Source organism: Puma concolor, chromosome E3 (genome assembly GCF_028749965.1).
Source record: "Puma concolor isolate L17-30 chromosome E3, mPumCon1.1.hap2, whole genome shotgun sequence".
NCBI lineage: Eukaryota > Metazoa > Chordata > Mammalia > Carnivora > Felidae > Puma > Puma concolor.
This window is the reverse complement of record NC_141682.1, coordinates 15585855-15606468: the sequence shown is the minus strand read 5'-3', so window position 1 is coordinate 15606468 and position 20614 is coordinate 15585855. Positions and strand designations below refer to the sequence as shown.

Sequence of the window (20614 nt, the reverse complement as noted above, 5' to 3'; positions counted from 1 at the left end):
AGCTTGTCTCTTTCTTATAATATCTTTTAATAAGGAGAAGTTGCTAATTTTAATGTAGTCCAGCTAAACACGCTTTCTTTTCTGTGGAGTGCATTTTAAAATGTTTAATAAAGTCATGAAGAGATTCTTATTTTCTAGATATTTTGTTGTTTTTCTCTCACATTTAAGTCTGTAATCCATTAAAACATTTTCTCAGTGTGAATGCTTTTATCCCCCCCCACATATGAGCACCCATCGGACCCAGCACGGTTAATTTAAAATACCATCCTTTTCTACCTTATTCGATAGTGCCAATTTTGTAATAAATCAAATATCTATACTTGTTGCTCATTTCTGTTTTTTTTGTTGAGATGTAATTGATAATTGACATGTGACATTTTATAAGTTTAAGGTGTGTTCAATTGATACATGTATATAATGCAATATGGTTACCATGGTAGTATTAGTTAACACTTCATCACATCCAATAATTATCATTATTTTTTAATGGTGAGAACATTTAAGATCTAGTCTCTTAGCATCTTTGTTAACTAAATTGTTAACTAAACTAATGAAATCACATGTTAACTAAATCACAATGCTGTGCTGTACATTAGATCTCCAGAACTTTATTCATCTTATAACTACAAGTTTGTACCCTTTGACCAATATCTCTCCAGTTCCCCCACCCTTCAGGGGACTGTTTCCATGAGTTCCCCCTTTGTAAATTCCACACATAAGTGGTATCGTACAGTTGACTGTTAAACATCATAGCGGGTCGGGGCACTGACCCCCTGTGCAGTGGGAAATCTTCATATTAACTTTTGACTCTCCCAAGACATTTAGTATGTTCTACATATTATACTATATTCTTACAATGAAGTAAGCTAAATAAAACATTAGTAAGAAAATCAAGGAAGAGAAAATATATTTATGGTACTGTACATATATATTTACTGAAAATCCATGTATAAGTAGGCCCACACAGTTCAAACCCATGTTGTCTAAGGGTCAGTTGTATTTGTCTTTCTCTGTCTGATTTACCTCACTTATTATAATGCCTTTGATGTCCATGTTTATCCATGTTGTCACAAATGGGAGTATTTTCTTCTTTCTCTTGGCTGATGTATATATATACACCACATGTTCTTTAACTATTCATCTGTTGATAGACACTTGATTTGTTTCCATATCTTGGCTATTTTGAATATCCTGTTTTATTTCCTTTGGATATATACCCAGAGGTGGGGTTGCTGGATCATATACTACTTCTATTTTTTTTATTTTTTGAGAATACTTCATACTGTTCATAGTGACTTTACCAATTTACACTACCACTAATGGTTCCCTGAATCCAAAACCCAAAAAGCGTTCCCAGTTTTCCACATCCTTTTCAACACTTGTCTTCTCTTGCCGTCTTAAGGATGGCTATTCAACACGTGTGAGCTGATCACTGAGATCATTGTGGTTTTGATTTACATTTCCCTGATGATTAGTGATGTTGAGCATCTTTTCACGTCCTTGTTGACCATTTGGATGTCTTCTTTGGAAAAGTGTCTATTCAGTTACTCTGCCCGTTTTTAAATCAGATTGTTTGGTTTTTTGTTATTGAGTTGTAGGAGTTCTTTTAGCTATTAACCCTTTATCAGAAGATGATTTGTAAATATTTTCTCCCATTCCATAGGTTGTCTTTTCATTTTGTTGATGGTTTCTTTTGCTGTGCAGAAGCTTTTTGTTTTGATGGTAGTGCCATTTGTCTATTGTGGCTTTTGTTGCTCGTGCTTTTGGTGCCATATCCAAAAAGTCATTGCTAAGATTAGTGTCAGAGAGCTTTTTCCCTGTGTTTTCTTCTAGGAGTTTTACGGTTTCAGGTCATATGTTTAAATCTTTAATCCATTTCAAGTCATTGCTTTGTATGTTTTACAGTTTTCCAGGCACCATTTACTGAAGACACTATCTTTTCCCGATTGAGTATTCTTGGTTCCCTTGTCAAATATTAGTTGACATGTACACACAGGTGTTTATTTTGGGCTCTCTGTCCCATTGGTTTATGTGTTTGTCTTTATGCCAGTGCCATACTGGTTTGATTACTGGAGCTTTGTAGTAAACATTGAAATCAGGATATGTGATGCTTCCTGCTTTGTTCTTTTTTTTTCAGGATTGCTTTGGCTATTGAGCGTCTTTTGTGGTTGGATACAAATTTTCAGATTGTTTTTTCTAGTTGGGTGAAAACTCCCATTGGAATTTTGATAGGGGTTGCATTGAATCTATATAGATAGCAAAGTGTATAAATTCACTGGCTTTTAGCTTATCACAACATTGTGCAATCATTAGCATTATCTAATTCCAGACGATTTTTAATAGTGTCGGGCTTCTTTCAGTTAGCATAATGTTTTCAGGATTCACTCATGTTATTGCTTTAACCAAAACCTCATTCTTCTTCCCTCCTGCCCTCTCCCCCCACTGAATAATATTCCACTGTATGGATACACTACATTTGTTTATCCATTCTACAGCAGATGGACATTTGCATTGATTCCACCTTTTGCTCTTATGATTAACAAACTATGAATATTCATGTACAAGTTTTAGTGTGAACCCTACATTTTTAATTCTCTCAGGTGTATCTACCTAAGAATGGAATTGCTAGGTCATATATTGATTCTATGTTTAACTTTTTGAGGAACTACTAAACTGAAGCAGGAAAGTTAATTTTGATGAAGTTCACCTTAGTTTTTCATTTGTTGCTTGTGCTTTAATGTCATGTCTAATGGCCTAATCCACGGTCCTTATATTTTTTTCATAGAATTTCATTGTCTTAGCTCTTACACATGGATCTTTTCACTTAATCTTCATGTAGAATATGAAGTAGGCTTCCACTTCATGCATTTGCACGTGAATATCTAGTTGTCTCAGGACTGTTTGTTGAAGAGACTATTTTTCCTCCATTGAATGGACTTGACCTGCTTGTCAGATCAGTTGTCTATATATGTGTAGGTTCACTTCTGGACTCCATTCTGTTCCATGGTTCTGTATGTCTGTTCTTATGTCAGTTTCACACAGTCTTGATTAGTATATAGCTTTGAGTAAGTCTTAAAATCAGGAAGTGTGAGTCCTCCAAATTTGTCTTCTTCAAAGTTATTTTGGCTGTTTGGGCCCGTATGCATTTCTATATGCATCTTGAAAATCAACTCCCCCATCCCCGAAAAATGGGCAGCTGGAGTTTTGACAGGGATTTTTTATTTTTTATTGAGGTGAAATTCAAATAACATAAAGTTAACCATTTTAAATGAAGAATTCACCGGCATTTAGTACGTTCATGGTGTTATTCAGTTACCACCTCTACGTAGTTCCTATACATTTTCATCTTTCCAAATAAAGTCTTGTATCTATTAAGTAGTTACTCCCCATCCTCCCTACCCAGTTGCTGACAACCACTAATCTGCTTTCTATTTCTGAGGATCTACCTGTTCTGGATATTTTGTATAAATGGATTCATGAAGCACGTTATCTTTTTCATTCCTGGCATAAATCCTACTTATTCATGGTACATAATACTTTAATATGCTATTGGATCCAATTTGATAGTATTTTGTTGAGGATTTCTGCATTTATATTCATAAGGGACACTGGGTATTTTCTTGTGCTATGTTTGGTTTGGTTCAAAGGTAATGCTGACATCAGAGAAGGAGTTCAGAAGTGTTCATTTTTCTTCTGTTAATGGGAGGAGTTTAAGAATATTACCCTTGAAATGTTTGGCAGAATTCACCAGTGCAGCCATTGTTTCTGGACTTTGTGTGGGAGTTTCTTCATTACTGATTTAATCTCTTTACTTGTTGCAGATCTGTTCAGATTTTCCATTTCTCTTTGAATCATTTTTGGTAATTTGTGTGTTTCTAAGAATTTGTCCATTTTTGTTAAAGTTTATTTATTTTGAGACAGAGAACACAAGTGGGAGGAACAGAGAGGGGGAGAGAGAGAGAATCCTAAGCAGGTTCCACACTATCAGTGCAGAGCCCAATGTGGGGCTCAAACCCACAAACTGTGAGATCATGACTTTAGCCGAAACCAAGAGTCAGACACTTAACCGACTGAGCCACCCAGGTGCCCCAGAATTTTTCCATTTTATTTAGGTTATATATAATTTATTGACATAGTTGTTCACAGTATTCTTTTATAACCTTTTTGTTTTTGCAAGGTTGGCAGTATTGTCTCCACTTTCAGTTCTGATTTTAGTTGTGTCTTTTCTGTCCCCTTTTTTTTTTTTTTTAAGTCTAGTTTCAGGTTTGTCAATTGCATTGATATTTTCATAGAACCAACTTCGGTTTTTTTTTCTTCTCCATTGTTTCTCTCTTCTCTATTTCTTTTACTTCTGTTCTGTTCTCATCTTTATTATTTCTTTCTTACTTTTTACTTTCGGTTTAATTTACTCTTCTGGACCAGATACTTGAGTTGTGAATTTTGAGATCTTTTTTTTTCTAATGCAGGTGTTTATAGCTATTAATTTTTTTGTCTTTTTATTTTTTTAAAAAAAGATTTATTTATTTATTTATTTTGAGAGAGAGAAAGAGAGAGAGAGAGAGAGGGAGGAGAGAAAGCACATAGAGGAAGGGCAGGGCGAAAGGGAGAGAGAGAGAGTCCCAAGCAGGCTCTGCACTGTCAGTGTGGAGCCTGATGCGGGGTTCAAACCCACGAACCGTGAGATCATGACCTGAGCTGAAATCATGAGCCGGACATTTAACCAACTAAACCACCCAGGCACCCCTTTCTTTGTCTTTTGACAGTTTGATTATAATGTGTCTCATTATGAGACTCTTTATCATTTTTGGAGTTTGTAGAGCTTCTTGGATGTGTAGATTTATGTTTTTCACCAAATTTTTGAAGTTTTTGGCCATTCTTTTTCCAAACATTCTTTTTGCCATTTTTTCTTTTCTCTCTTGAGACTTTTGTAATGTGTATGTTAGTACACGTTGTAGTGTTTTATGGGCCTTTAAAAAGAAATTTAAATAATAAGCCTACAATCTTTCTCTTCCTTTTTGGGAAATAAGCATTATTAATGAATTGATGTGTTTCCTTTAAATGATTTCTTTTCCCACTGGATCAGATTTTCTTCACTGAGGTTTATTATCTTGTTTTGCCCTCTTTCCTTTATTGGAATTTTCAGTTGTTCATTAAGCTTGAAATTGGTTGGTTACTTTATTTAGAGAGTAATTCTATAATAACAGTTTTCCTGCTTATCTTTGAGCATAAAGAATGTTTCATTTGGTTGCATCATGAATTATATCTTTGAATTTACCTTTTCATTCTTTGTTTATTTGACTTACCAAGTTGACACATTTTGTTTTGTCTTCCACAGATAGTATAAAGCTTAGTTTAAAGCCATTTCAACAACAAGGCATGCTTTCTAAGGAGTTTGATAGGTTGCCCAACTTCTAGTAGAGGCATTAAATGTTCTTTGCTTTTAGAAACAATGGTCATCAGTGAGGGATTTTGTGTGTGTGTGTGTGTGTGTGTGTGTGTGTGTGTGTTTAAAAGTTTAATTTTTGAGAGAGAGAGAGAGAGAGCATGAGCAGGGCAGAGAGAAAGAATCCCAAGCAGGCTTCAGTGCAGAGCCTGACACGGGGCTCAGTCTCACGAACTGCAAGATCATGACCTGAGCCAAAATCAAGAGTCGGATGCTTAACCAGCTGAGCCACCCAGGCACCCCAGTGAGGGACTGTTTCAATTTTAAGTTGTTTTTTGGCTTTAAGCCATTCAGAATTAATTTTTGACAAACATACAATTTGGTCAGTATTCAGTTTGGTTTTTATAAATTGAGAAGATGGTGCAAAAGGCATCAGTGGTGGAGTCGTAACCTCTGCTGGTTTCCCAGCTCCTCTCCTCTTTTGGCATTACTATGGTCACTAATTTTTTTCTGACTCTGGTTTTGTTTATTTGTCAGACTAGAATGTAAATGACACAACAGTTGGCACTTGGCTTTGTTCGCTGCTGTATCTCTAGCACCTAGAATTAGGCCCAGCATAGAGAGGGACCCGGTGACTATTGGTTGATACCTGTGATGAATCTGTGGAGCTGCTGGTGGTGGTGGTGATGGTAGCCGAAATTTATTCATACCTTTCTTTGTGCCAGGCCATGTTCTAAGACCGTTGTTTTAGTTCTTTGGACTTTACAACCATACTACAAGATACTGGTACTGGTGCTGTCCCCATTTTACAGAGGCAGAGGGTGCGTGCCTGAACGCACACCGCCGATTCCAGAGCCAAGAGCCGTAGCTTAATTGTTACTCTGTGGTTCTTTTTCCTCCTTTCTCCTGGCCTTCCTGACTACTCGGGCCTTTTCTACTTTGCACTTAAAATCTTTTTCTGCCTCGGTTCCCCTTGATAAACATTTAACATTTACCTTAGGTATTTTGACCTTAGTTTTCACCCCGTGTATTTTCAGTTCATCTATTACTTCCCTCTAAGAAACAACACAAGTTAAAACCCAAATTTAAAATCTGTCGCAAAGATCTGATCGAAAATTTCGAGGTGAACATCTAGGTCTCTTGCTAGGGACCAACCACATTTGATGTGATATTACTTTCAAAATTCTGTTACTGTGTGCAGACCACTGGGGCAGGTTGGGGGGATCTTAGACTCTCAAACAGAAAATATATGAAATTATAAGATGCCAACTTCTTGACATTTTTGACAAGTCACACTGTGACATTTTACAAATAACACTATACATTGAACAGCAAGTAGGTAAACTGTTTGTCTGAAGTCAATACCTTCATCCTATTTTTATATTCATCCTATTTTTATATAACTGTCCCTATGAGATAACATGCCACATTCAGAAAATTCTGCAGTAATAACCATTCCAGAACCTATGCAAATTAAAATTACTAAATCTCCAAACTGAAAAAAATAAGTTTAATTCAAATGAAATGAATACAGTTGACACTCCAACTTTTTTTTCTTTTTTAACAGAAGATAAAATAGCAATGGTAAGTATTTCCTTTGCAGAGGAAATTCCAGCCTTCACCTTTCAAGAAACATCTGCACCCAGTTTTTGTTTTAATCTAATCTAACTAGAGTGTACCACCCTTTTGTTCTTCTGTAGACCTTAGGAACTGCTTTAACTAATTTTAAACAGACTTTAAATAAAATCTCTGAAATGATTCCATTGAACAAGCTCCCCATAGTCACAGCAAAACCCAGAATGCAAAGTTGATAATTTGAAATGAACTAATCAAATCCACTAACATTCCTTTTCCAGTAACCCCATAATGTTTCTCTTTGTAGCAATTTGATATAAGTATGCTATAGATAAAAAGGTATGAAAATTAGCTATTTCTGCTAATCAAAAGATACGAAGAAAGTGAAAAGGAAAGCCATAAAGTGAATGGAAATGTTTCCAAGGCCTTTATAACAGCTCTCTTATAGCCAGGATATATAAAGCATTTGAAAAAAACAAAACAAAACAAAAAACAGTCAGTAGGAAGAAGACAGCCCAATACAGAAATATTTAAAACACTTGAACAAGTACTTCCCAATAGCCAGCATCCAAATGGCCGGAAACATAATCAACTTCTTTAGTAGTCAGGCAAATACAAAATAGACAATGCAAGAGTGGCAAAATTTAAAGACTGAAAACTCCAAGTGTGGTTAAGGAAGAGAAAGAGCTGGAACCCTGAGACACTGCAGGTGAAAGTTTTGTAAAATCACTTTGGAAACCAGTTTGACAGTATATGCTGAAACTGTATGAATACACCTCCTGTGACCCAGCATTTCCACACGTAGGTGCATCCAAGAAAAATACATGCTCTTGTGCATCTCAAGAGTGAAGTATAATAACACGGAGGGCAACAGACACTATTTTGGTAGGACCCAAACTGGAAAATAACCAAAACTTCCACTAGTAGTATATTCACATAATAGATACACAGCAGTATGTTTAATCTCACAAACATCAAATTCAGTGAAAGAAGCCAGACCTAATTGAGTATAAGTCATAATAGCATTTTATACAATTTCCTGAAACAGGCAAAATTAAACTCTAGTGTGATAAAAATACAACAGCACTGTTTTAGAACAGCTAAAAAGTGGAGATGATCCAGATGTCTATCGTTGGGGGAATGGTCGAATGAATTGTTGTATATTCAAATGATGGAGTACTGGCTAACAAGGAAAATGAGCAAATGTCAACGTGCAGCAACACGGATGGATTTTCTGAAAATGTTGGATGACAGAAGCAAGACACAAAAGAATAATGGTATTGGGTATCTTTGGGACAGAGGGAGCGGATAGCGACTGGGTGATGGGTATGTTCTTTGTGTTAACCCCTTTTGCTATACAGATGTGTCTTATATACATTTCTCTTTGTATGTTTTGTTTCACAATTTGAAAAGGTTTAGCAAAGCAGAGAGGGCCATGCCCCTTGGGTTCACATGCCAGCTTTGCCGCTTTCCAGCTGTGTGACTTTGGGACATTTATCTAACAGCTCAAGGTCTCGATTTCACAACTGTGATGTGAAGATAATCAAACCTGTTTTGTAAGATTTGTTGTAAAGAGTAGACAGGTACTGGACTCTTCGCTCCAATGTTAAGCACTTACAATAACAGCTGGCATGTAGTCAGTGCTGAGTAACTGCTAACTCCTTTTCTTGTTATTGTTGGTATCATTGCCAGTTTATTTGTCCAAAGGAATTATAAACTCCCATTGGAGTTAACATTATATTATAAATCTATCATGCCTCTCCATGTAGTGAGTTTTTGTTTAGGTCTTTCAGAAAAGTTTATTTTCTTCAGTGTCCATGTTATTTCATAAACTAATCACTAGATATTTTATAGATGTATTTTATAGTTGTAAGTGGAATTTTCCTTGCCTTGTATTTCATAATTGGTTGCTGCTGGCATATAGTAGCTAATACTTCTTGGGGTTCTAAGTTCTACACGGGTTGAAGCTTTTAATCCTGTGTAGGACCCCCATTTTTCACAGGGTAGAAACTGAGGACAGGGAGATGAAAATAGCTAAGTGTGTGGTCTGGGCTTTGGTCCGGCCCCAGCGCCCATATTCATTCCACTGATCCATGCTAAGAAGGCAGTTCATTTTTATACTTTTCCTTAATACAACTTTTTAGTTGATTTTCTTAGGTTTCCAAGAAGCCAGTTACATCATTTGCAAGTAATTATTTTTTGTGTAGTGTCCAGCAATTCTTGCTCCCTTGCTTTATTGCTTGGATTTTAACTTTCAGGGAAGTGTTCATAAAAATAACAGAGTGGACATTCTTCTGTTAGTCTGACTAAATGGGAGTGCCTGTATTTTTCATAAGCCACTGAGAATGACATTGACCATTTTATGTTGTGTTTTTTAATTGTGTAGTTTGCCAAATGGTTTTTGATTTGATTACTCTGTTTTGTTTTCAAATTAAGGATGGCTTTTAAATTATACCAAATACCTTTGTGTGTCTGTGAAGATGATTGCGTGTACTTTTCTGTGTTGAACTCTGTGATGAATTATATTAATATATAACCACATATCGAATCATCTTTGCATTCCTAGAATTTTCAACATACTGCTGAATTGTATTTGCTAAAGTTTCTATAAGATTTTTGTATCTATAAGTACAAGTGAGATTGGTCTGCTGTTCTCTACCCGTTTTTGTTAAGTGAATTCTGGCTTTATACGTAAAGGGAATCTGGAAGATCTCTGTCTTTTCATGCATTATATACTGTGTTTTAAAGTAATTTTTGAGTACATTTTCTGGTATGGCTGCCAAATACTGTTCAGCGGAGATCTTTTCCTTTTGTTCATCGAAGATCTCGAGTGTTTCTTCTCTTTCACTAATTATGGAAATCTTCAAACATAGGCAAAGGTAGAGAGGTTGGTATCATTTTGTTCCTCTCTCGCCTCACTTTTTCTCTCAAGTATTTAGAGCCTCACTGCTTAAAACATGCTGTGCGTCGTAGCAGCATGGATATTATCCGGGAACTTGCTCCAGATGGGTGTGGCCCTGCGTGCCTATGCACATAGACCCCGCCTCCACCATATACTACTGGTTATAGGCAAGTCCTAGGTCCCGCTCCCCAGTCTTGCTTTAGATTTTAACCTCTTTTGGGGCACCTGGGTGGCTCAGTTGGTTAAGCGTCCCACTTTCGGCTTAGGTCATGATCTCACGGTCCGTGAGTTTGAGCCCCACGTCGGGCTCTGTGCTGATGGCTCAGAGCCTGGAGCCTGCTTCCGATTCTGTGTCTCCCTTTCTCTCTGACCCTCCCCCGTTCGTGCTCTGTCTCTCTCTGTCTCAAAAATAAATAAACGTTAAAAAAAAAAAAAAAAGATTTTAACCTCTTTTTCATACTGTCCTGAGATGTTTCAATAACGCTTTGAACGTTTGAAAAATTGTCTCGGGTCCTGGAAGGGAGAGAGCTACAAAGTCAAAGGGCATAAACTTGTTAAAGCCTTTGATGTCTGTTGTCTAATTGCTTTTCAGAAAACCACTACCTCTTTTGGTTAAGTGGTAAACAGGTGACAATACTGACAGTTCATAAATGTGCCTTTTCTGCCAACAGGAGATCATTAAAATGTTAAGAAAGCAGGAAAGAAGAGAAGAGTAATTAGAAATTCTTGTCATAAACACTTGAGTGATTGGTACCTGAAAGCCTGAAGGTTATTTGAATTAATTTTCAACAGTCTTAAACTATTTGGTCAATTTACTATTCCTTACTAAATCTAATTCAGTGTGTCGTTTTCAAGAAACATTTGGGTGCCTAATGTAGTGGTAGAGATTGTGAGTGAGAAAAGATAACATGCCAATATCTGTGCCCTTAAAAGGCTTATGGGAATCTTATTATATTGTTTTCATTTTTTTTTTCATCTTTCTACAAAATATAACTTTGGCTTGTAGAAGTTCTGGCTGGGGGCGCCTGGGTGGCTCAGTTGGCTAAGCGTCCGACTTCGGCTCAGGTCATGATCTCACAGTTCGTGAGTTTGAGCCCCGTGTCAGGCTCTGTGCTGACAGCTCAGGGCCTGGAGCCTGCTTCGGATTCTGTGTGTGTATCTCTCTCTCTCTGCCCCTACCCTGCTCGTGCTCTGTCTCTCTGTCTTAAAAATAAATAAAACATTTTTTAAAAATTAAAAAAAAAAGTTCTGGCTGAATTTCACATTACCTGGGTCTCTAGGGGATTGAAGAAATTTGAAAGCCTTCCTAGGTGTGACTTCCACGAAGATAAAAACGAAGTTGGCTTTTCCTTTGTTTCAGCAACAGCGTACCGTGTACAGGCTGACTCTAGTGAAAGCGTGGAATGTAGATGAACTCCAGGCCTATGCCGAGCTGGTGTCCCTGGGGAATCCTGACTTCATCGAAGTGAAGGTGAGCTCCTGCTGGCCAATGTCATCCCACTTCCTATGGTGCTTTGTTGTGGTGAAGTTAGTACCTTATAAAACTCTATAGGAGGTCCCAGATGTGTTATTTATTCATTCAGAAATATTAATCAAGAACGTGGCACCATTCTAGGCAATGGGGATAATAACAGTAAAGACCGAGCTTTTGCTCTTATAAAGCTTATATTTATTGAGAGGGAGGCAGTCAGTGCAAAATGAATAATTAAAAACTACATAGTAACGTTAGTATGCTGAGAAATAAAATAGTGTTACAGTGAGTAATTGTTTGGCTTTAAAATAAACTTTTAGGGTTGACTAGGTGGCTCAGTTGGTTAAACGTCCGACTTGGGCTCAGGTCATGATCTCATGGTTCTTGGGTTCAAGCCCCGCGTCGCGCTCTGTGCTGACAGCTCAGAGACTGGAGCCTGCTTTGGATTCTGTGTCTCCCTCTCTCTCTGCCCCTCCCCGCTCGCACTCTCTCAAAAATAAACATAAAAAAATTTTTTTAATTAAAGTAAATTAAACTTTTATTATGGAGAATTTCAAACATATATAGAAATAGAGAGATTGGTCTAATGACCTCCATCTGTTCACCCAGCTTCAAAAATTACCAACTCATGACCAGTCTTGTTTCAGTTCTACCTCTACCCATTTTCTCTGCCATATCCTATTATTTTGAAGCAAACCCTACGTTATATGGCTCATCTATAACTGTATATGTCTCTAAAAGATATACACTCACTATATACACTTATTCAGAATACTGTTCTCATAATTGAACAGTTTTAACAAGAGTCTCTTAAGTATTGGAAATAGAAGGTTTCAGACTTGACCAACTATTTCTTATTAAAATAGTATTTGTGAATCTAGATCCAAATAAGGATCATTAACTGTAACTGGATTCTTTCTTTCTTAAATTTCTTTTAATCTGTTAGTTCCTCTTTCATGTGTTCTCTCTTTACTCTGCTCCCCCTGCCCCCACACCAGTAAGTTTGTTGAAGAAAATGTGTCAATTAGAGGCTAGTTCCCTCTGTCTATATTTTAGATTTTGCTAATTGCTTGTTCCTTTGCCCCCTGTATTTCCTGTAGATTGGTAGTTAGATCAAGAGAAGATTGATCAGATGTGTGTGTGTATGTGTTTGCATTTTAAGATTATTTAGTTGGTGGTATTGTATACTTACAGTAGGAGGTGGTAGTGCCTGGTTGTCCCTGGCCCGTTTTTTGGCAGTATTTCTTTGGGATGATGGATTCCTATAAGTGGATTGATGTGCCAAAGGGCAGATAATTGTTTTGGTAGACATTGTGATTGGCTGTTTTAGATTTCATAGGCAGAAGTCTTTTCTTCCGCCTATGAAATCTAATGGAGGAGACGACTCTTCTACAACTGATTCCTAAATAGTAAGAAGCAGTGCAGTCACCAGGGGATCAGAGCATTTTGGGCAGATGGCAAACAAATAAGTATTCAAGTCGGGGGGTCCCATGTGAGATCAGGAGGGCAGTTGGAGTTGGCAGAGACACAAGATGAATCACAGAGGTGGGATGGGGCCAAATTTTGTTAGAACTTTCAACGGTTTTTTTTTTTTGTTTTGTTTTTATTTATTTTTGGGACAGAGAGAGACAGAGCATGAACGGGGGAGGGGCAGAGAGAGAGGGAGACACAGAATCGGAAACAGGCTCCAGGCTCCGAGCCATCAGCCCAGAGCCCGACGCGGGGTTCGAACTCACGGACCGCGAGATCGTGACCTGGCTGAAGTCGGACGCTTAACGGACTGCGCCACCCAGGCGCCCCGTGTTAGAATTTTCAAGCAAGAAAAGACCTGGATTTTATACTAAGTTTAATGATAAGCTTTTTAATAGTCTGGTTTATGATTTTAAAAGATCACCCTGCTGCTGTCATGGGCGGATTACAGAGCTCAGAGTGAGAGTGGTTATAAAACGAGACGTTATGGCTTGGGGGGGAAGGTCATTGGCAATATGATTGGAGAGGAGTGGGTGCATTTGGGATAAATCGTGGAAGTGGAACCAATACAGCGTGTTGCCAGACGAGACACAGGCAGTGAAAGAACAAACGAAATCAAGAACAACACCTGGATTTTGGCTTAAGCAATCGTGCGGATGTGGAACAGTTTACTGAAGCGGGAAAGACCAGCGGAGGAGGCAGGCAAGTTTGGGGAGTAATTTCACGAGTTCTTTGTTGGCCTTAATCATTTGAGGACCTTTTAAATATCCACATATAGGTTCAAATAGGCCAGAGGTTATATACGCCTGGAGTTCTGGGGATAAGACAGGGCTGGCAGTAATCATTTGGAAGGCATCAGCGTGCCATGGTAGTTAAAGCTGTGGACTGTTACAAGGCAAATGGCTTTTCTGGACAACTAAGAATCCACAGAATGAGAAAACGTGACCAGAAAATTCCGCCCTGTCTCTGAAAACCCGACTCTTCAGTGTATGTCATTTCACTCTGTCATTTCAGAGGATAGTTCATTTTTACAGCTGTCTGTTCAGCTTTCTGTGGTACTATAGCCTAGAGCAGCAGGGAGGTGGGAAGAGATAAAATATTGCTGTCTGAGTGTTCAGCATTTTATCCCTGGTCAGGCCAAAGACACTCTTTTCTTTTGAAATTGCTCTTAATTTTAAAAGGCTACTCTTGGCAAGAACTCTAATGATGCAGAGATGCAAACTACATCTGCAGTATATTTGTTGGCTTAAGCAAACCTTGCCAATGTCAGGGATTAATGGTGTTTTAATTTATGATTTAGCTATTAAAGAATGCTGTCTCCAGTGATGTTGGAGTAAAACTTCCATTATAAAGCAAGTTTCTGGATCATACAGTCACCTTTTTTCTGCTTCCATCTGTCCCTCCCTTCCTCCTTTCCTTCTTTGCAGTCATGTTTTCTATAATGTATGACATCTTTTACAATCTGAAAAGAATCACCCGGTATTATTTTTAAAAGAAAGATAGCTACTTTGTAAACAGTATAATCCTCCGATGGGTATTTTTTTAGTTTGACAGACTATTAACGTAATACCCTCTGTCTATACCTGAGATGTTATAATGACATGGTTTCTTTCACATGAGATTTCCACTTTACTGTTTTACCCCTGCATTCAACAGATATCTTTCAGCTCTTTCTATGTGCTAGGCCTCATCAAAGCACCAGAGATAGAAAATTTGATATGGACATGCTGTTTGGGAAATGGATGGTCTTATTGAACAAGGCCAAGGCTCAAGTAAAATGAGCCACTTGGAGAGATTTTATTTAAAAGTTTCTTGAAGAAATATGTAATATAATCACAATTTTAACACTCTTACATGAATGATAAAATATAACGTAACAGGTAATAGTCGTACCAAGGGAAAGCATGTTGATGATCAGCTTGTTTCTTATAGAAGGTTTGAGAATGAAATGGCCTCTGTTAAGTGTACCTGTGCCACTGAGGACTGGATCTCATTGCTTTGTTAAATTCAGCTCTCATTTGTCCTGCAGGGTAATGAAGTATCTTTCTTTAAAAAAATTTTTTTTTAATGTTTATTTATTTCTGATAGACAGAGCATGAGTGGGGGAGGGGCAGAGAGAGAGGGAGACACAGAATCTGAAGCAGGCTCCAGGCTCCGAGCTGTCAGCACAGAGCCCAATGCGGGGCTCGAACTCACGGACCGTGAGATCATGACCTGAGCCGAAGTCGGTCGCTCAACCGACTAAGCCACCCAGGCGCCCCTGAAGTATCTTCCTTTTAAACTGAAGTAGAAAAGGGATGTTTGCAGAATATAGTATACTTCAGAAACAGAACAAGTTATAGAATAATGTTTATTATTTGATTATATATATTTTAAAAGTTTACTTCTTTATTTTGAGAGAGAGATGAGTGGGGTAAGGGGCAGGGAAAGAGGGAGAGAGAATCTTAAGCAGGCCCTGTGCTGTGAGCCCTGACTCAGGGCTCGAACTCACAAACCATGAGATCATGACCTGAACTGATATCAAGAGCTAGATGCTTAACCAGCTAAGCCACCCAGATGCCCCTGATTATATTTTTAGCAGTATATGTTTGGATGTATTTATATAAGAAAAGTATGGAAGGATTATATCAGACTGTTCACAGTGTTGTAATTTGGAAGAAGGGCAGGGAAAGGCTTAGTAATTCTGTTTTTCATATTTCCATGCCCTGCGAATTATTAGAGTGAGCGGGCATCATTTTTGTAATCCCACTGATTGAAACGAAATCAGTAAAGGAGAAGGCAGCCTTTTCTGTTCAATAGAGTTAAACTATTTAAGTCTGAAAAGGCATTTTTGTTGTTGTCTAATTAATTAAATTTAAATTTTGTGGGGGTGGGGGGGCGCTTAGGTGGCTCAGTGGGTTCAGTGTCTGACTCTTGATGATCCCAGAATTGTAGGATCCAGCCCCCGCGTCTGGCTCCACGCCGAGTGGAGCCTGCTTGGGTTTCGTTCTCGCTCTCGCTCTGGCTCTTGCTCTTCCTCCCTTCACCCCTCCCCCCACACCAAGTGCCCACGCATGTTCTAATTTTAGTATATGTGCTGCCAAAGGGAGCACTTGCCCGTTCTTTCTCTCTCACTCTCGCTGTCTCTAAAATTAAAAAAAGTTAAAAATTTTCTAAATTGGAGGAGTTTTAAAAGTAATGGTAACGAGGACATGTGGCTGGCTCAGTTGGTAACTCTTGATCTCCAGGTCATGAGTTTGAGCCCCACACTGGGGTTAGAGATTACTTAAAATAATAACATTTAATAAAGTAATAATAGTAAAAACCCTCTCTGAAAAACATTTGATGAGAACTAGCGATATGGTAGGCTAAGTAACCTCAGCTTCCTCTAAAAACAAACACTTAGAAGTAACTGTGTTATAATAAACATACTTTTGACAGCATGGCCATCTGTCAGGTCTGTAAGGGAGTTCCTTTGGGACTCAAAAAAGACCACCCTGGTGGTACTTTGTAGCTCTGATAGAGATGAGACTTGGGTTTAAAGGATGGAACATGAGGCCCTTTTGCCTTCAATGAAAGCACAAATTAGGACAGAATTTACCCACTGACATAGAATGGCCCTTGGAAGCTTATCTTTCACCTATGCTCTTGATTTAAAAAAAGGGGGGGGGGGTCTCCCAGGGCCTGGCATTAAAATTTAAATAGTACCTCATGGTCACATAAATAAATGCCTTGAAGCTAGGAAATTGATAATACAAATTGACCCTAGGCTAGTGACATGCCTGGGTTCCCTGCAGAAGCAAACAAGTACTGTTCATGTCTTGTGTTTTCCAGGCGTGTGCAAGTGTGCACGCACAGGGGGTCTCTCCTAATCTGCACTCTGGAGCCTCATGGGGAATGGGGAAGAGCACAGCTTTGATACATTCTGAAAAAGTACTGATGTAGATCTTCTCTGCATCTAAATTTCCTCCATATTAGAATTAGAATAACAGTATCATTTTAATAGGTTTGTTTTGAGAATTCAGTGAGATAATGTATGCCCAGATTCAGTAAATGTTTAGATCACTTCTCATTAAGCACATTTATTTAAACTAAATCAATAGAAGCTATTTCTTTATTTTATTGTTCCCGCTTTTCTTTCATTGCTAGTCTCATAAACTATTTTTCTGTTTGATTCCCTGTAAATAAACACATATTTTAGTTTCATTAGGCTTAAATAGGCCTTTATTTGCTATCCCTAGAACCTTAGTGATCATTATTTGCTTGCTTGTTTGTGAAAATGTGTATCAAGTTCTAAACATCTGCCTTATTGAAAAACTTTCATAGCACAATCCATTTGTAAATGAAATACTGTCTTTATATTCCCTGCGTTGCATTGCACCTTGAGAATAATAGTAAGTGCTTAGTAATTATTTGTTGTCAGATGATTTAAACCTCTTTTATGCTGTTGGCACTGTAGCTGTCTACAGAGCTCAATCCTTGTCGCGTGCCTTTTGCAAAACAAATGCCTTAGCCTGACCTCATTGTCTTTCTCTACACAAAGATAAGGAATATTAGCGGTTATTCATGTAGCAGTCCCTGACTGGTATTCCTCAGTTGCTTTGTCATCAAGCATTAAAGAGTAGAGGGGAGAAAAGAGTAGAAAAATCCAGATTAATGTGAATGAAATTTTATATTATATCAGAAAAGAGTTCTGGAGTTTAATGTCATATAAAATATGTGACTTGATCTTTAGGTCATTCAGCATAGATTGGTTGGGGGTACAGAGAAGAACAGAGCACAGCCCCTGCCTGTACAAGCTTAGAATTTACACATGTAATTATACCAGTTGGTACAAGCTATGTACCAGATATGATGAGCTTGGGATCAGGTTGGGTAGGGGTTCTTGAACAGAGATTAAAGAGATGGTGGGAAATTTAGCCAAGTAAAGACTGGATGCTGAGGAGGGCAGTCCACTTAAGAAAGCCTCGTGAGTGGCTCAGTCAGTTGAGCATCCAACTCTTGGTTTTGGCTCAAGTCATGATCTCACCGTTTTGTGGACTGTAGCCCTGCGTTGGGCTCCGTGCTGACAGTGTAGAACCTGCTTGGGATTCTCTCTCTTCTTCTCTCTCTCTGTCTCTCTCTGAAAATAAATACATAAATAAACTTAAAAAAAAAAGAAGGCCTCATGTGCCATGCTGAGAAGGTTGGGCTGTTTTTTGTTTTCCTGTGTGTGTGTGTCTGGGAAGAGTTGTTGAAGCATTTTTAGGATGGAGTGACACGTTTTGGGTATATTGTGCAAAAAGTAAAAGTCATGAAGACAACAACATTTCTCATTAGACTATAGGAAACAAAAACAATAGGAGTCTTTTGACGTTCAGTTTAATTAGAATATCAATCAAACTGCCAAAATACTACTCTTCCCACAGACCTTGAATCCCCAGGTAAAGTGTCCACGCACCCAATATAGGACCTTATGGCTTCCATGTCCTACAGCAGAGTGATCCATCCAAAAGGCACCAATGTAATGGCGTGGGTTATGCTTTTCACTACAAATCCAGGGGTGCATAAGTGGTTTTGTTCTTGAGGAACTTTCTTTGGGTCTCTGCTTGCCACTCCTCAACCTGGAGATTACAAAGTGAGTGTTTTTCAGTTGCCACACGGTACCCATCTGTTTTCTTGAGTTCATTCTTTTTTTAAAGTTATGACGGCAAAACTTGGTGCTGGTGATAGATGGGGTGGGGGCAGGATGGTGGCGGGATGAGAAGGTGGCAGACAACTGTGATGTCATAGAAAAGGAAGCACTTTTAGATAGTTTAGGTAAAGTGTGATCAGGAATAAAGTCAGGGCAAGTCAGCCATTAGACCGGAGTGCAGAATGAAGTAGCCAGAGCAGAGAGGGGAACACCAGAGGAGGGGGACATCAGGAGCCCAACTGAGGGAAGGCTCAGGGGTTCCCAAAGGTGACTCCACAGAGTAATTCACAGAGCCCATTCATGTCACAGAGGCTCAGAAAGTTGCCCATACTGCCTACCCCAGAGGATTTTGCCTGGCTAAAATGAGAACTTTTATGTGAAGAACTTAGTTAACTATGAAGCGTCATGTGAGTGTATGGGAAAGTATTATGTGAAGACCTAGTAATGAACCATGGCGCTCATTCTCTCATTTCCTTCCCAAACCAAATCTGTCCTTGATGGTTCATGATTTATTATTGGCGAATAAGAAATAATATTTTCCAAAGCTATTGTCATAGATGTAAGATCTTATCTAAAAAATAGGGGCACCTGGGTGGCTCAGCTGGATAAGCATCCAACTTCAGCTCAGGTCATGATCTCACGGTTCATGGGTTCGAGCCCCACATCGGGCTCTGTGCTGGCAGCTCAGAGCCTGGATCCTGCTTCCGATTCTGCATATCCTTCTCTCTCTCTCTCTCTCTCTCTCTCTCTCTTTTTCTCTCCCTCCCTCCCTCCCTCCCTCCCTTCCTCCCTGTCCCTCTCCTGCTCATACTCTCTCTCTCTCAAAAATAAACATTAAAAAATTTTTTTTTAATATGAAAAATAAGTTCCTTTGAATTAGCTACTATGTACATGCTTTTTCATATAATTCACAGTATCATAAAAAGTACTTAAGTTGAAGTAAAGTTCATTTTTATGACTAATTTGACCTATCAATAAATTGTTTTCGTGTTTGGTATACATTCCGGTAAGTTTAGCACAATTTTTCAGCCATTCCTAAAGATTTTCAGAACTGTTGTAGTACTTGCTTTTTTTTTTAATCACCTAAAACTCCAACTTGGTTTAATGAAGTTTCTAAAATCACTGGGCTGATAGAGATGATGCTCTTGATTGTTACAACTGAGCTGGGTTGCCTCTAGTTTATGTTCAGCAAAGGTCACGGTTTAGCATAATGGGAATCTTTTTGAGTAGTCATCTGGAGTAGATCATTTTGCAGAGTTCATCTGAGTCTCATCCATGGGTTTTTCATTCAGTGGTATCCCATCCCCTCTACTCTGCATGTGTGTGTCTTTGTGTGTGTGTGTGTCTGTCTGTCTGCGTCTGTGTGAGTGAGACAGAGTGTGTGAGTGCATATCTTTTTATTTTAGTTATTCCCTCCTTAGTAGCAGCATGTCTAGAATATTCAAAACACTTGTCCAGAAAGTTTAATTCTGGAGTAAAGAGCCTGCAAAATTAAGATGTCGCTTATTATCAGAAAATTTATCATTATGTAACTTAACCAAATAGAGAACTTAATTATAAAACTTTGGGGTCCTATAGGCGTGGGCTGTCAGATAGTGTTCTAAAGCATTAGAAGCCAATTTACCTTACCGCATTTGTACAACTCAGAAATTTCTGTAGAGGCGAAATGCATGTATATGCATGTAAGTGTGTGAAAGGTATGCATGTATAGCCACAAATGTATTTCCTGTTTGGCACAATTCTGTGTTTATACATATCCATGTACAGAAAGTAATCTCCTTAAAGAATACTTTCAAAGGGATCCCTAGCTGGCCCTTTGCAGAAGAATCTTATCAACCTTTATCAAACCTAAGTTGTATTGGGAAATGGGGGCTCATCTTATTTTCCCAGTGAATAAACTGTTTGGTGAATTTTTGTGCCAACCATGCCTCCATTATTAGCGTATGAGATTTATAATCCTTTGGGCATTAACCTCTTACAGTGCACCAAGAAATCTGAATGAAAAGATATGTTGTTGGTTCAAATACATTGTTGTGCCTAGACAGCATGGATTGTGACAGCACTGAGCACAGTACCCAAGCACCCTCAGTCACAGGGTGGGAAGGCCATCCGCCTGGGAGCTCCTAAGCAGATTTTATCATCTCTAATTCACTGTTACTT

General features: G+C 38.5%; 1 protein-coding gene across 2 annotated transcripts in view; it reads left to right on the top strand.

Annotated features, from left to right (window-relative positions):
• Positions 1 to 20614, top strand: part of LOC112859877 (S-adenosyl-L-methionine-dependent tRNA 4-demethylwyosine synthase TYW1) — a 210959-nt gene that overhangs the window by 164850 nt on the left and 25495 nt on the right. For both annotated transcript variants that reach the window (XM_086692048.1, XM_086692047.1), the window contains exon 14: positions 11221 to 11331. In XM_086692048.1, coding sequence (XP_086548174.1) covers positions 11221 to 11331 — 111 coding nt within the window. The remainder of the gene's footprint in view (positions 1 to 11220; positions 11332 to 20614) is intronic.